The sequence below is a fragment of the Hibiscus syriacus genome, unplaced genomic scaffold (assembly GCF_006381635.1).
Source record: "Hibiscus syriacus cultivar Baekdansim isolate YM2019G1 unplaced genomic scaffold, ASM638163v2 tig00002237_pilon, whole genome shotgun sequence".
Taxonomy (NCBI): Eukaryota; Viridiplantae; Streptophyta; class Magnoliopsida; order Malvales; family Malvaceae; genus Hibiscus; species Hibiscus syriacus.
The window spans coordinates 705,642-719,194 of NW_024061918.1; the positions used below are offsets into that span (position 1 = coordinate 705,642).

Sequence of the window (13,553 nt, forward strand, 5' to 3'; positions counted from 1 at the left end):
AATTAACACTATAGAGTTGACCCTCTGCCTTTTTTTTTTTTTTGCTTTTATTAATCATTTGTTTCTAAGAACTTTCTAACACAGTGTTCTTCATTTTTTTTTGGTTCTTGTTAATTATGTGTTATTCCCAGAATGATGATGGAATAGCGTTTGATTCACGTTAAATATGGGGAAAAGGAATAGGAATGAAACGTACCTTTACAGACCACTTCTTTGATGATTTTATACCCTAAACAATAATGTTGGAGTGATCATTGCTGAAGATGACTATGATACTAAACAAGTTCGGATGAGCGTTAAATACGAATATTTTTATACAAAATATTTAACATTTACATTCATATCGGATTTCTGATTTTCAAAATACATAAAAAAATGAAAATAAAAGTTTACATATAGTCGGCACATATTTATATCTGCTAAAATGGATGGGCCTACGGATTCATGTCAGGCACGTTCAGGAACTGTCCCACAAAGAGGGAAAAGGAAGCCGAAGACCTGCTTTCATGATTATCGAACAAAAGAAGGCAGAAATAAAATAAAGCAATGCTCCCCCAAGCTAACATATAGAAATTTGGTTCATCAAGCATAGCCGCAGTGAAGCATTTGAGGAGATGGGAAGAACAGGGCCGAGGTTACCAGGTTTCTGTCTGAACAGGATTAGGCCTCATGTTAGAGTTAAGTCTCCTCCGACACAACCCCATCCTAGTGCTGAAAAAACACATCAAAAAGGTCAAGTTGGTGAAGAAGCAAGCGGGTTGTTGATTGGGAGGAAAATCATGATAGTGGTTGATTCCAGCATCGAAGCCAAGGGAGCTTTACAATGGGCACTTTCTCACACTGTTGTTCAATGTGGGGACACCCTTGTTCTTCTCCATGTGGCTAAGCCCTCAAAACAAGGTTGGTTTCCTTCTAAATTCAGCATGGGAAGTGCTTTGATTATCAGCTTAAATTAATCCTGATACTCATATTACAGTTACAAATGATGAGAAGAGAGGTACAAGGACATGTGAACCGGTTTCCTCCCTGAAAAAGACGTGCAAGCAGAAGAGACCCGAGGTGGGATACGGGCATAACGACACTTTATAAATGATGTATCTTTCTTATCATCTTTAATTTGGTTTTACGGGTTTTGGAGTGGCAGGTGGAAGTTGAGGTAGCAGTGGTGGAGGCAAAAGAGAAAGGTCCTGCAATAGTGGAAGAAGCCAAAAGACAGGGAGTGGCACTTCTGGTTTTGGGACAGAAGAAGAAGTCGATCACTTGGCGTCTGATAATGATGTGGGCAGGCAATCGGATAGCGGTCGGAGCAGTCGAATACTGTATCCAAAATGCTACCTGCATGGCTGTTGCAGTCAGAAGGAAAAGCAAAAAGCTTGGTGGCTATCTGATCACTACTAAACGCCACAAGGATTTCTGGCTCTTGGCTTGAAACTACACACCCATCATTTCTTTAATTGGAATGTTTTGTCTGTACGTAATACTCTTTGAATTTGATTTTGTTGGTCATGTTGCATGTTGTGGTGAATATGAATAGAATATTAACGGAAACTTTCCCTGAATCCTAAATAACACTGGTTTAAAGCTATCAAGTAACTTAGAAAATGGAAAAAGGGAATTGGGGTGAATGGAAAAGGTTGTGTTGTGTCATCATTCACGGCCAGGTGGTTATGGATAAAGGGAAAGATTATTGATTTCCTTGACCCCTTTGGGCTCCCACTCTTCCCGGATGAGGAATAAATATCAAGAAAATGAATAATTGATTGAAATTGCAACATTAAATTCAATTAGTGGATCGATTTGTATGAATTTGATTCGAGTGATAATTAAATGTAGGCTTAATACAAAAAAAAATCAAATTATGTCTTAGAAAACGTTTTAGTACCTAAAGATTTTTTCGTTAAAAATAAGTGTCTAATGTTTTCAACGTTACACTTTTAAGAGTCCATGCATTAACCGCCGTTAAAAATCATCGTTAAATGACACGTGTCATGTTCTGGTATTTTTTAGAATTTATTTTAAAAATTTAAAAAGAAATATTTTTATTGAAAAATAAATATAATATTAAAAAAACTTTTCTAAACCCCTCTTAACCCCAACCCCGACCAACAATCACCCAAATCAATTGTCAATCATCACAAAACAGTAAGAAATTATTTATTGCCTTTTACCGTCGAATTCTTTTCCAGCTAATCGTGACCGTCACCACTTCCACCAGAGATAGCGTCATTTAACGCCAAGAAAATCCCAACCGCCCACTTATCGAGTAGTGCCGTCGTTTGTTGTGGAAGATGTCGTCGAAGCTTGGGTGAAAACCCAACCATGGTTATTTTGTAATTTTAAAAAACTTTAGGTTTTTTATAAATAAATTAAGTTTTTTATTTTTTTTCATTTTCCTTTTAAAAATAATATTTTTATTTTTAAAAAATCAAAAAATTATAAAATATGACGATAGGGACAAAAATATAAGTAAGAAAACGTTAGATTTTAACAAAAAATTCTTTAAGCACTAAAAAAACGTTTTGTATTATGCCTTAAATGCATAAAGTTCAAATTCTAAAATAACCATAATACAGTTTTCATATGAAACCCATCATCATGGGGTCCGCCCCGAATTGCCAACTTGTGTTTGCGGCAGTGACGCTGGTCGGGTGAGCAACGACACGCCATAACAGGAAGTAGTGTGCATAGGTTTTTTATTAGTCTATGGTGATTATAAGATAATATATATGTTCGAAAAATTCTCAATCATTTGATAATGAACACTAACACTCCTGCAGACGTCGTGCTCGAACTTAGAATCTCAAGATAACAATCATCCCTTAATCAATGAGATCGCTTGATTCATACAATATTATGCATAGTTGTAATTATGACAATTTGGTCATTGATAAGGTTTTGGCCTAAACCATGCAAATCTTATCTTTAATTGGTTTACAATGAATGTGTTCCATCCGATTAATTGGTAAATTGGGTGTCATTGTCCCTTCATGTTTCTATGGATCAACTTCATCTAAGATCAAAAGGGACTAAATCAACCCTCCATGCTTGAATGCTGAGTTCTTCCTTATGGTAAAATAGAGCCAGTTTTTTGGGGAGTAATCTAGCCGATGCCTAAGTAGCAACAATTTATAACATTTTTTTGTTATCTCCAAACGTACCTGGTTGTCAGGTGACTACGAGCTTGATATGCAAAAACCATTTGCTTATTCCGAGTGAAATTACCTGATAGCTGTGAATCATCACTTGTCCTACATAAAAAGTACATATCCGAGCCAATATAACACTAAACAACAAAATGCATGGACTTCAACACTTGATGCTAATGAGTTACATGATTAAAATCAATCCTACTCGAACCTAAAAAGATAGTTACAATGATTAAGGCAAATTTCGAACAGTGACCCACTTGTTCAAGCATGCTTAAAATGCAATTCAACGACATAAATGCAACAGATTCCAAAGCAATTGTCTTCTTTATCTTTCCCATGACCATGAGAGCATTGTATAAAGAGTAAGGCCCATCTATAGATAAGTATGTACAGTGATGGGTCCTTTGTCCCTTAAGCATGCAGCATGCAGCATGCAGCACCTAAGCAAAGAACGGTTGAAGATTCCCACACCATTTGGACCCAATATACATATCCACTCACCAATCTGGTAAAGCCATAAAGGCTCAACAAAATTTACCCAAAAACAAACACTTAATGAAAATGATAACATAGCATACTAATTTAAAATTATGGTTTCCTATTGGTCTGCTCGTGGTCAAATGAATCTATAATAATACGAATACCCATGTTTAACATATATCTAAACAAAAATGTAGGACATGATTCTCCGAGGATACTAAAACTGCATGAAAAAAGGGGGAGGGGGGAATATAACATAACCTTGTCCAACACTTATACCTGAATCCAAGTACATAAAAACAAAATAAAATAATTCTGAAACACATTTTTGTACTAAATATATCCAAGTAGAGTATAAATCATGCTGTAGGAGATACTTTACAGTTTTCAAATAAAAAATTCATAAAATATGATATTGGACAAGTTAATCTAGAGAGTAAATTGTGGAATAATAGAACTTACACAATAAGCTCCCCTGTAATACAAGTTTATGGGGAGTACAGCAACAGGTTGTGATGCAACCTGTTCTACATTATAGATTAAATCACAGCAGTTGAGTTCAAAATACTCCTAAACCCAAATGTCGTGCACATCAAATTTAGGAAACAATTAATCAGCGTTAGTTCCTTTCTGAAACTGCAGTATAAAATATAACCAGATGTTCCTGGCATATAGCAATGATATCTTTGCAAGTATTTACATCTGATTTACAATTTTGTCCAGTCCACCCGATATGAACTGGCAAAAAATTTCTAATACATGCAGTAACACCAAAATTTTAAATCCTAGCTGCACATGAAACAATAAAAATTGCATTGCAGTATCAAATTTTGAACCTGTGTTGGCACTCAGTGACACGAAGTCCCTAAAAATTTCTCCTTCATGCGAGAAATAAGCTTAAACTTCTCCTCCGCCTCAACCTTCTGGAGAATATCAGTTTTAGATGCTCAGTCAGGATGAAATCTTAGCAAGGCTCGTTTATAAGCAGCATGAATCTGGGAAAGACCATTAATCATTGTCAGAGAACAAACTGAAATCTTAAGATGGACTTATATCATACAAATTCTAATCTCCCCATGGCCTCACAATTCAGGAATTATATCCAGGAGTTGATGAAACAATAGTGTGGTTGTTATTTTAAATGTTCTAATAAAAACAGGGCAGAGCACCTAATTTGATACCATTGAGGACTAAGATAACCATATATCTGAATCAACAAAAGCCTTCTGCGGATTCACTCAAGAAACTATAATATTGTCAAGGATATAAAAAAGAAAATCCAATTTCACTCACCTCATAGGACAAGGGATAAAAACTGCCACCTACAGGGATTCCCAAGTTACGAAGCAATGAGACGATATCGATGCATGATATTTCCAATTTACTAAGCTCCTTTCGTACTTCTATTCTTAGTTGTTCCTTTAGGTTCAGATATTCCTCATTCTTTAATAGAAATCATTTAACAGATTAAGACATTACTAATCAAATATAAAGCAGAAAAGGATGAAGTACAAGCAACACGAGCATAAAATAGAATTACAGATAAATATCTCTACCTTCTTTTGTGTCTCCCTCATTTCCTCCAGACGTTGCTTTTGCCGTCTCTCCATATCCAGTAAATGCATACTTTCAACTTTTTCCCTTTTCCGCAATCTTTGAGCCTCTTCAGCCTGCAAAAGAAGTGAGATACATGTTAAACACCACATTCAATCAAATATTCCATGTGTCTTCAAACGTAGGTTTAAGTCAACCTAGAAAAATAGAAAGCTGTTTACCTTTTACATGTACATGCCATCTGCAAAACTAATTTTATAGTCCAGCTTCATCAAGTTTAAACACTAAACTAATACAAAATAGGCAAGTATAAAACTGTTAATAAGACCAATATTAATCATCCAAAAAGGGACAGAAACTGAAATTTATTTAACAAATTATTTGAAGATTATAACATTTACACTACTCAACAACTAACATTTTTACAAATTAACCTGAGTTAACAGTATAGTGGATGACAAACAGACAGCACAAAGGAAACTGTCTTGATGTTAAAAAGGAGAAGAGGAAGATGTGGTTGCACCAACACACTTTCTGACAACTAAAAGATCAGACCACTATATGAAAGACTAGTGGCAGAATGCAGATTTCCTCATCAAAACAAGTTTTTAAATACTTGTTCGGTTGTTCCCTAAAATCCTAGCAATATACTGAAAACAAAAGGTAAGCATTCAGCCAAAGATAGAGAACCAATTTAAATGCCAAACCTGAATTTGTAACTGTCGCTGCCGAGATGCCCATTCTTCTTCCACAGTTCACTTGTATTCATCTGTCTCTTTGAGATTTTCTCGGTCAATAACTGTATCCTTTTCACAAGAAACTATGGTATCAACTACTTGAACATGTAATGCACCACTTTCATCAGATTTTTTACTGTCGGGCATAGAATTAATGTTTGATTGCTCTGCCACGAGAGAAGACTGCCTAGTTTGAGTTCCATTAATCTGAGAATTGTCTCCATCACAATAATTCTTACTGCTGACTACGCGAATTCCATCTAATGGAGTCTTAGCGGAAGTAGATTCATCAAAAAGTGTTCCAACTTTGACACCAACAGAATTCAAACCATTATCAACTTGTTTTTCTTCTGATGATTTAGGAATTGAAAACAATGGTTCTTTGGATTTTAGCTTCTCTTTTCCATTTGCAACTGTATTTCCATGTTGCAAGTCACTTGGGTAAGGATCACAATTTGACGGTGCCTGAGAAAACTCTTGATTGCTATCCCATGAAAGAGGACCTTTCATAAATCTTTTTCTTTCAAATATATCAGATTGAACATGAGAAAACTGTGCTTCAGGAGTAAGCCCATAATTTGATCGTGAAAAGCTTTCATGCTCATCTTTCTTCTCAGATTCTACGAAAGGCCTTTCTGTCCCACGATTGAGACAAATATCATCCAGAAAATTATCATTATTAGTCTCAAAGGCAGAAGAGTTTTATTTCTGAAGATTTGAATCACTTGAACCAGAGGCCGCTAGGGTTTCAGAGTATTGTTGACTCATATTTTCTCCAACTCCTGGAGGAGTATCATTATGTGATCCTGAGAAACTAGTCTGATCCTCTAAACAAGATTGACCATTTCTAAAATTATATCTCCTTCTTTGGGAAGCATTCTCCCACTGTTCTTGCAATTTTCCAACAGAACCTTCAATAACTTCACAATCAGTATAATCACTTTCGGATGAGCAATCCTCGGACTCAGGACTTAAACCAAAATGTTTTCCACAAGGAGTCTTCCCTGCATAGGTTTTCTTGCACTTAGATGGTTTAAATGCAGGTTTCTTTTCCCACATGAACCAGCAGTCATCATCATCTAATCCTGTAGATTTCTGCTTAAAGTCAGGTACAGGACAACTTTTTCTTGAGGAGGCATCACTATCGAAGTCATCACCGCATTCAACACAAATTTCAAGATCATCCATTTTATCAGATTCATCATCATCAATGCTAATTACATCTGAAGCAGGGAAATGCTTACCACCCTTTGATCCAGTGGAACTTTGTAAATCTTCCTCCGCAGATTAAGGAGCATCAATGATGATAACATTCTCAAATCTATCACCATAAACATCAATGAAAACAACAATCTAATACCATAAACATCAATGAAAACAACATTCTCAAATTTCCCATTCATGTTGCAGCTTTTCAGCGGGTTGTTCCTTGCTCTTTTCCCTCTCATTTTACTTTTGCTTCCTACATGCACAAAAGCAGAACATATTTCTGATTAGCAATAATACAACTGCAATACAAAATACACAATAATTTCACATCAAACTTTCATGAAATATAAAATATAAACATATGTTTGGAAATGTTACAATTATAATTTAAAAAAAAATTATAAATAGCCTTTTTCCAGTTAAGCGACATTTGTTTAGCATTTTATAATTAGACACATAGCCCACTAACAAACATAAACAAAACATAGCGTTGAGTCTGATGTGGAAGGATATAAACCATTGTCCCCAGTACAACCCTCAAGAGAGTTGGCCGCAAGATTCAAGGGCATAATCTAATAAGTACAATGATCAGAAAGTTAAGTAATCGTTAAAATAAAATTTTAAAGCTCGAAACACACAGAAACATAACTCATGGAATAAAAACTAAACAGAACTAAAAAAAAGGTAAAAAAATAAGCGAATTAAAAAACAACCCAACAAGCTTAAGTTCACTAAATTCACAAATGAAAACCACAGAAAGTCGTATCAAGTATAAGCCCTAATTCCAGTTAGCAGTTACAAACGCAAAATTGAAGAGAAATCATAAAAATATAAGCATAACCGGAGATAGCTACCATAAAAAAATAATGACAGTAGGGGTGAAATTAAATGATCAAATTACTGAAAATGCAACAGTCCGAACTTACTTTAATCAAAGCGACCGAGAAGAGAATAGAATAGATAAAAAGGGCAGGATTCAAAAGGAAAAGGCGATGGGTTTATTATGATAAATGAACAGTGAGATCATTGACGAAATTGAGTCGTTAGGGTTTTATGAAAAATTGGGTGACCGCTTTCAAATTGGAACCAAAACTGTTAAATCCGGAGGAAGAAAATTCGTTTTATTATCTCATTACATCCCTATACTTTACTCTAATTTTCACTTTACCCCTTTTTGTTTTTTCTAAATTAACTTTTTATATTCATTATTCCAATAATATTTTCTGTTTTAGAATACCTCTTTGGCTTATTTAATGACGGTACATCTCCCGGTAAAGATAGTATCGTTGATGGGTCAGTCGACCATCATACTACGGCCAATGACTGCCCTTCAAGTAGGATTGGGTTCGAGGAAGTCATAATGGCTCTTAGAAAGATGGGGAGAGACAAAGCTGTCGGTCCAGATCAAATTCCTATCACTGTGTGGTTGACCCTAGGAGAAGAGGGAGTTAAGTGGTTGACCAACTTTTTTAATATTATTTTAGAGACTGCCAAGATGCCAAAGGAGTGGAGAGAGTCTACGGTGATACCAATCTATAAGAATAAAGGAGATCCCCAACGATGTGGTAACTACAGAGGTATTAAACTACTCAGCCATACCATGAAGCTATGGGAAAGGGTGAAATAGGCTATGTTTAGACAGGTTACTAGGGTTTCAGAAAACCAATTTGGCTTTATACCAGGCAGGTTTACTACGGAGGTGATTCATCTACTTCGACGACTTATGGAGAAATATAGGGAAAAAATAAAGATCTTCACATGGTGTTCATTGACATTGAGAATGCGTATGATAACGTTCCCCTTGATACGATCTGGAAGACCTTGGAAACGAGACTGATCCCAACTGATTATATCCGAGCGATTTATGATATGTACTGTAGATCCTACTATATACGTTAGGACTACAGTTGGCGACACCGAGGCATTCCCGGTGGAAATCAGACTCCACCAGGGGTCGGCTCTTAGCCATTACATCTTTGCCTTGATTATGGACGACATCTATTGTGCGACACCAAACGGTGTTCCATGGTGTATGTTTTTCGCTGACGACATTGTCCTAGTTGTTGAAACAAAAACTGAGCTAAATAGTAGACTGGCTACCTGGAAGACTACTTTGGAAGAAAAAGGTCTAAGGATCAATATGAAGACAGAGTATTTATGTTCAAACTTCAGTGGGAACCAAAACGATGAAGACGCAGAAGTATGCATAGAAGGGCACGTTCTCCCCTCAAAGGATTGTTTCAAGTATCTAGGGTCTATGATACATAAAGATGGGGGTATAGATGATGACGTTACACACCGTATAAAGGCAGGATGGCTAAAGTGGAGAGTTGCTACTAGAGTTTTGTGTGACAAGAAGGTGCCTCTAAAACTTAAGGGAAAATTTTATAGATTGGCAATAAGACCAACGCTGCTGTATGGATCAGAATGTTGGGCAATCAAGAAGGATCACGTAAGGAGGATGAAGGCCACAAAAATGAGAATGCTTCGATGGGCATGTGGTAGGACTCTGTGGGACATGACACCAAACTCTGCTATTAGGATGTCCTTAGGGGTGGTGCCTGTATCCGAAAAATTGAGGGAGGGAAGACTACGGTGGTTTGGGCATGTTCTTAGGCGACAACCGTCGGATGCGGTCAGGAGGATAAAGTCGATTACAACCGACGGTTCCAGAAGGAGATGACGACCAAGGCAGAAGTGGGAAGACTGCTTGAGATCTGATTTGAAGGATTTAGCCCTTACCGATGACATGACCTCTGATAGAAAAGTACAGAGACTTAAGACCAGGGTAGCCGAGTAGTGCGGGTCACAGCCATATGGTGTAACATCTCTGTCTACTTTTTAATGAGTTGAGTTAATTGATCGATGGAATTGGCCAAGAGGGGGGTGAATTGGCAATTAAAATTTTGGTGGAAGCTTTTGCAGAAAATTGAAAAGATTTGCACATCGATTTAGAGTGGTTCAACTTTCTCAACCAAAGTCTACGTCCACTACCTTAGCTATCCACACTAAGGATTTTTCAACAAATTCACTAATTTATTCTTTCTTTTGAGGCCAAAGAGATAACCTTACAACATCCTCAAGAATATACCCTAATTCTTGAGAACACTCTTTCTCAAAAAGGATATTACAAATTTGCAAACTTACAAGGAAATCCTCACAAGGTATATTGTTTGCACAATTCTAGAACAGAAAAAAGAACACTAAAAAATGAATACAATTGAGTACAAGTAGTGTTCTTGAAAGCAAAATGAATATTGAATGAAAAATAGGCTTGAAATGCTCAAACTTGAGGTTTGATGCTTTCTCTTTGATTCTCTCTTGATTCTTGTTTCTTGTGTTTTCTTGTTATTGGTCAATGTCTTCTAAGCTTGTTTAAATACACCTTCAAATGATTTTGAACATTGGGGATGATTAGTGGAGTCAATAGAGCCGTTTAAGTGTGAAAACAATTAATAAAATCAATTGGGAGCGTCAGTGCATCGATGCATACCAAAGGTGCATCGGTGCATCAAGTGTAAAATTCAAATATTTTGACCGTTGGACCCTTAGTGCATCGGTGCACTAAGAGTGCATCGATGCATGAAATGCATTCGATGTTTCAAAATAGAGTTCATCGATGCATGGCTAGTGCATCGATGCATGGCTGGTGCATCGATGCATCAAATGCATTTGATGTTTTCATAAAACTCTGAGTGCATCGTTGCATAGTATGTGCATCAATGCATGAAATGCATTCGATGTTCAAAATATTCCATGGTGCATCGATGCATGGATTGGTGCATCAGTGCATCACTTTAAAAATTTGATTTTAGGCTTGAAATGGTTCAAAATACTTTGTGAAAATTGTTTCAAAAATATATTAAGTATAAAACACAATTTTGCACATTTAGTAAGGTTTGAAATTGATCTTGAAGACTTGGAGTAATAATTTGATATTCGAGTAATTAAATTGAATATACTTAGAAAATCATTTGTAAAATCTTAAAATTCATTTATACTTAATTTGTTATATCGAAACATCATAATGTTTTCAATAATCTTCCCCTTTTTGATATAACAAAACATGTGTGTAATTTTAAGATTTTCTTTGAAAATAAATTTTGGAAAAATAAGTTTGAAATTACTCCCCCTTACTTTAACACTTCTCCCCTTTAAAACATTTTAACACTTTAACATTTCTCCCCCTTTTTGTTAAATCAAAAAGACTTAAAAATTGATTTAAACAAGGTTTTGAAAAACATAGCCAATTGATATATATATATATATATATATATATAGCTTAAGCTACTAAGATCAAAGATCAAAAGAGAGATTAGCCATTAGTTTCATAATCAATATTCATAATCAAATGCGAAATGGCATAATTGGTCATGATGAACTAATATGATGCAAAAATTAAGAAACATTAAGCTCAAAATAATAAAGTTAAAATCAAACCAAATATATATAAATATTAAGTTCAAAAATCCATAAAACAACAAATAAGTTCAAAACATCCAACAACCATCAAATTTAAACATCCAGAAACATCAAAATCAATCCAAGTTTGAAAATCCAAGAAAACATAACAAGGAAACAAATTCACTCCATCGGAGGATCGGGAGGTGGAGGATAATGAGCTTGAACTTCAAGAGTGAGAGCGTCCATACGTTCACGCATCTCCCACTGAAACTCAGTAATCTGAGACCTCATGGAGGCAAACCTCAGATCAAACGACTCCAAGAAAGATCGAAAATAGGGTGGCGTTTGATCTTCTTGTCGTGCTGGTTCAGGTGCAGGCTCAACTTCTAGTACATGATCGTCGATATCTTGCATAAGTTGTTGAAACTCAGGATCATCGTCCGCAGTCGGTGCCGGAGGAGGAGGAGCACAAGAAGAGCTAGAAGCAGCTCGTGAAGAACTAGCTCTCGGGGTTTTCTTACCGGGTCGAAAAACCCAAAGACCGGTTTCCTCATCTTGTTTCCAATCCACTTTCTTCAATGAGGTGAGATTGATTTGATTTTGGAGAGGGATAGGATTGTCGAGAGAGACGTTTAGACCGAGTTTGATAAAAAGGTTACTAAGAAGACATCCATAAATCAATGTTTCGACATGTTTTGAAGGAACAATGTTTATGATGTCCACTAGTTGACTAAATATAATGTGGGGCAGATTTATTTTGATCTTATTCTTGATACAGTGCATCCACCATAAATCCCTAGTACGAAGAGTAGAGTACCTACCTCCGATGGTCTAAACCACCAAGAGATCATCAAATGAAGAAAACGATCGTGATGAGATCGTAGAGTACTAACACTAGAGTTTGGAACATAGGGATATTCCACATTTTCATTCTCATTAAATAACCCATCAGCATCTAACCCAAAACGAAAAGCTATAGTCTCGGGGTCAATATTAATATATTGGCCTAAAAGATAGGATCTATTGGCTATAGTCCCATATTGAGTTTGGTTTTTAATGCATACCGTATTGGAGTATAAGATGTGGACTAACTGTTGATAGATGATAGGTTTGAGGTGAAACAATTTATCAAACTTCAAAGTTTTAAGAATCAGAAGGTATTCGAAGTCAATATCAATCATGGCTTGAAGAGAAAGAATATGCTCTTCCCGGATTCTATAGGATTAGAAAGAATTTTTGTACCTAGAGTACAATTCGTCTCTACGACGTTCAGGCATATCAAAACAAGATCCTATTATACTATTAGGTGGAGAAGGAACGGGATTTGGAGGTTGGTTTGAACGAGAACGACTCGATGACATTCTAGGGCGTTTGGAATTAGACATGGTTTAGAAATTGGAAAAAGGAATATAACCTGCAAATTGAAATACATGTATGCAATTTAATCAATCCCAAAACTCAATTGAGTCCTCAATAATTCAAGGTTCTCTAAATCAAATCCTAATGGGTAAGGTTTTGAAAACTATTTGAAAATAATTTTTGAAAAATTAAAACAACATAATTAAATCAAAAACATCAAATTTAAAAATTAAATTCTTATTTTCGAATAATTTTTTTTATTTCGAAAATTCAAAAATTTATTGAAAATTTGTGAGTTTTTGATGAAATTAGTTGTAAAATCTAGTTTGTAATCATCAAACAATCAATGCCCGATATAATGTTCATCCTAGAACCAATTAAAACTAGTCCTAAGATCAAGATTCAATAAAATAGGGGTTTTTAGAAAAATACCTTGAAAATTTCGGATTGATGAGAATGAGATGTTGTTTTGCACGATTTGATGATAAGAGCAGGATAATGAGTTGAAAAGCTCAAAGATTTCGATAAAAAACCAAGGATTTGGAGCAATTTTGATAGTAAGGAGAGAGAGAGGAGCGACGGCCAAGAGAGAGTTTTAAGAGTGTTTTGAGAAAATGAAAAAGAAATAGGGTTTTTATCCAAAAACCCGATGGATGCATCG

At 35.7% G+C, this 13,553-nt stretch overlaps 2 protein-coding genes across 2 annotated transcripts; one reads left to right on the top strand and one right to left on the bottom strand.

Annotated features, from left to right (window-relative positions):
• Positions 1-576: 576 nt before the first annotated feature.
• LOC120139054 lies at positions 577-1,484 on the top strand. The gene is made up of 3 exons (XM_039154396.1): positions 577-900; positions 977-1,059; positions 1,145-1,484. The coding sequence occupies exons 1-3, from the start codon at positions 615-617 to the stop codon at positions 1,427-1,429; spliced, it is 654 nt and encodes a 217-aa protein (XP_039010327.1). The 5' UTR covers positions 577-614; the 3' UTR covers positions 1,430-1,484.
• Positions 1,485-6,167: 4,683 nt separating this feature from the next.
• Positions 6,168-8,176, bottom strand: LOC120141619. The gene is made up of 2 exons (XM_039156436.1): positions 8,056-8,176; positions 6,168-7,382 (listed from the first exon to the last, which is right to left on the bottom strand). Exon 2 carries the CDS (start codon positions 7,106-7,108, stop codon positions 6,623-6,625), a length of 486 nt encoding a protein of 161 aa, XP_039012367.1. The 5' UTR covers positions 7,109-7,382; positions 8,056-8,176; the 3' UTR covers positions 6,168-6,622.
• Positions 8,177-13,553: the final 5,377 nt, after the last annotated feature.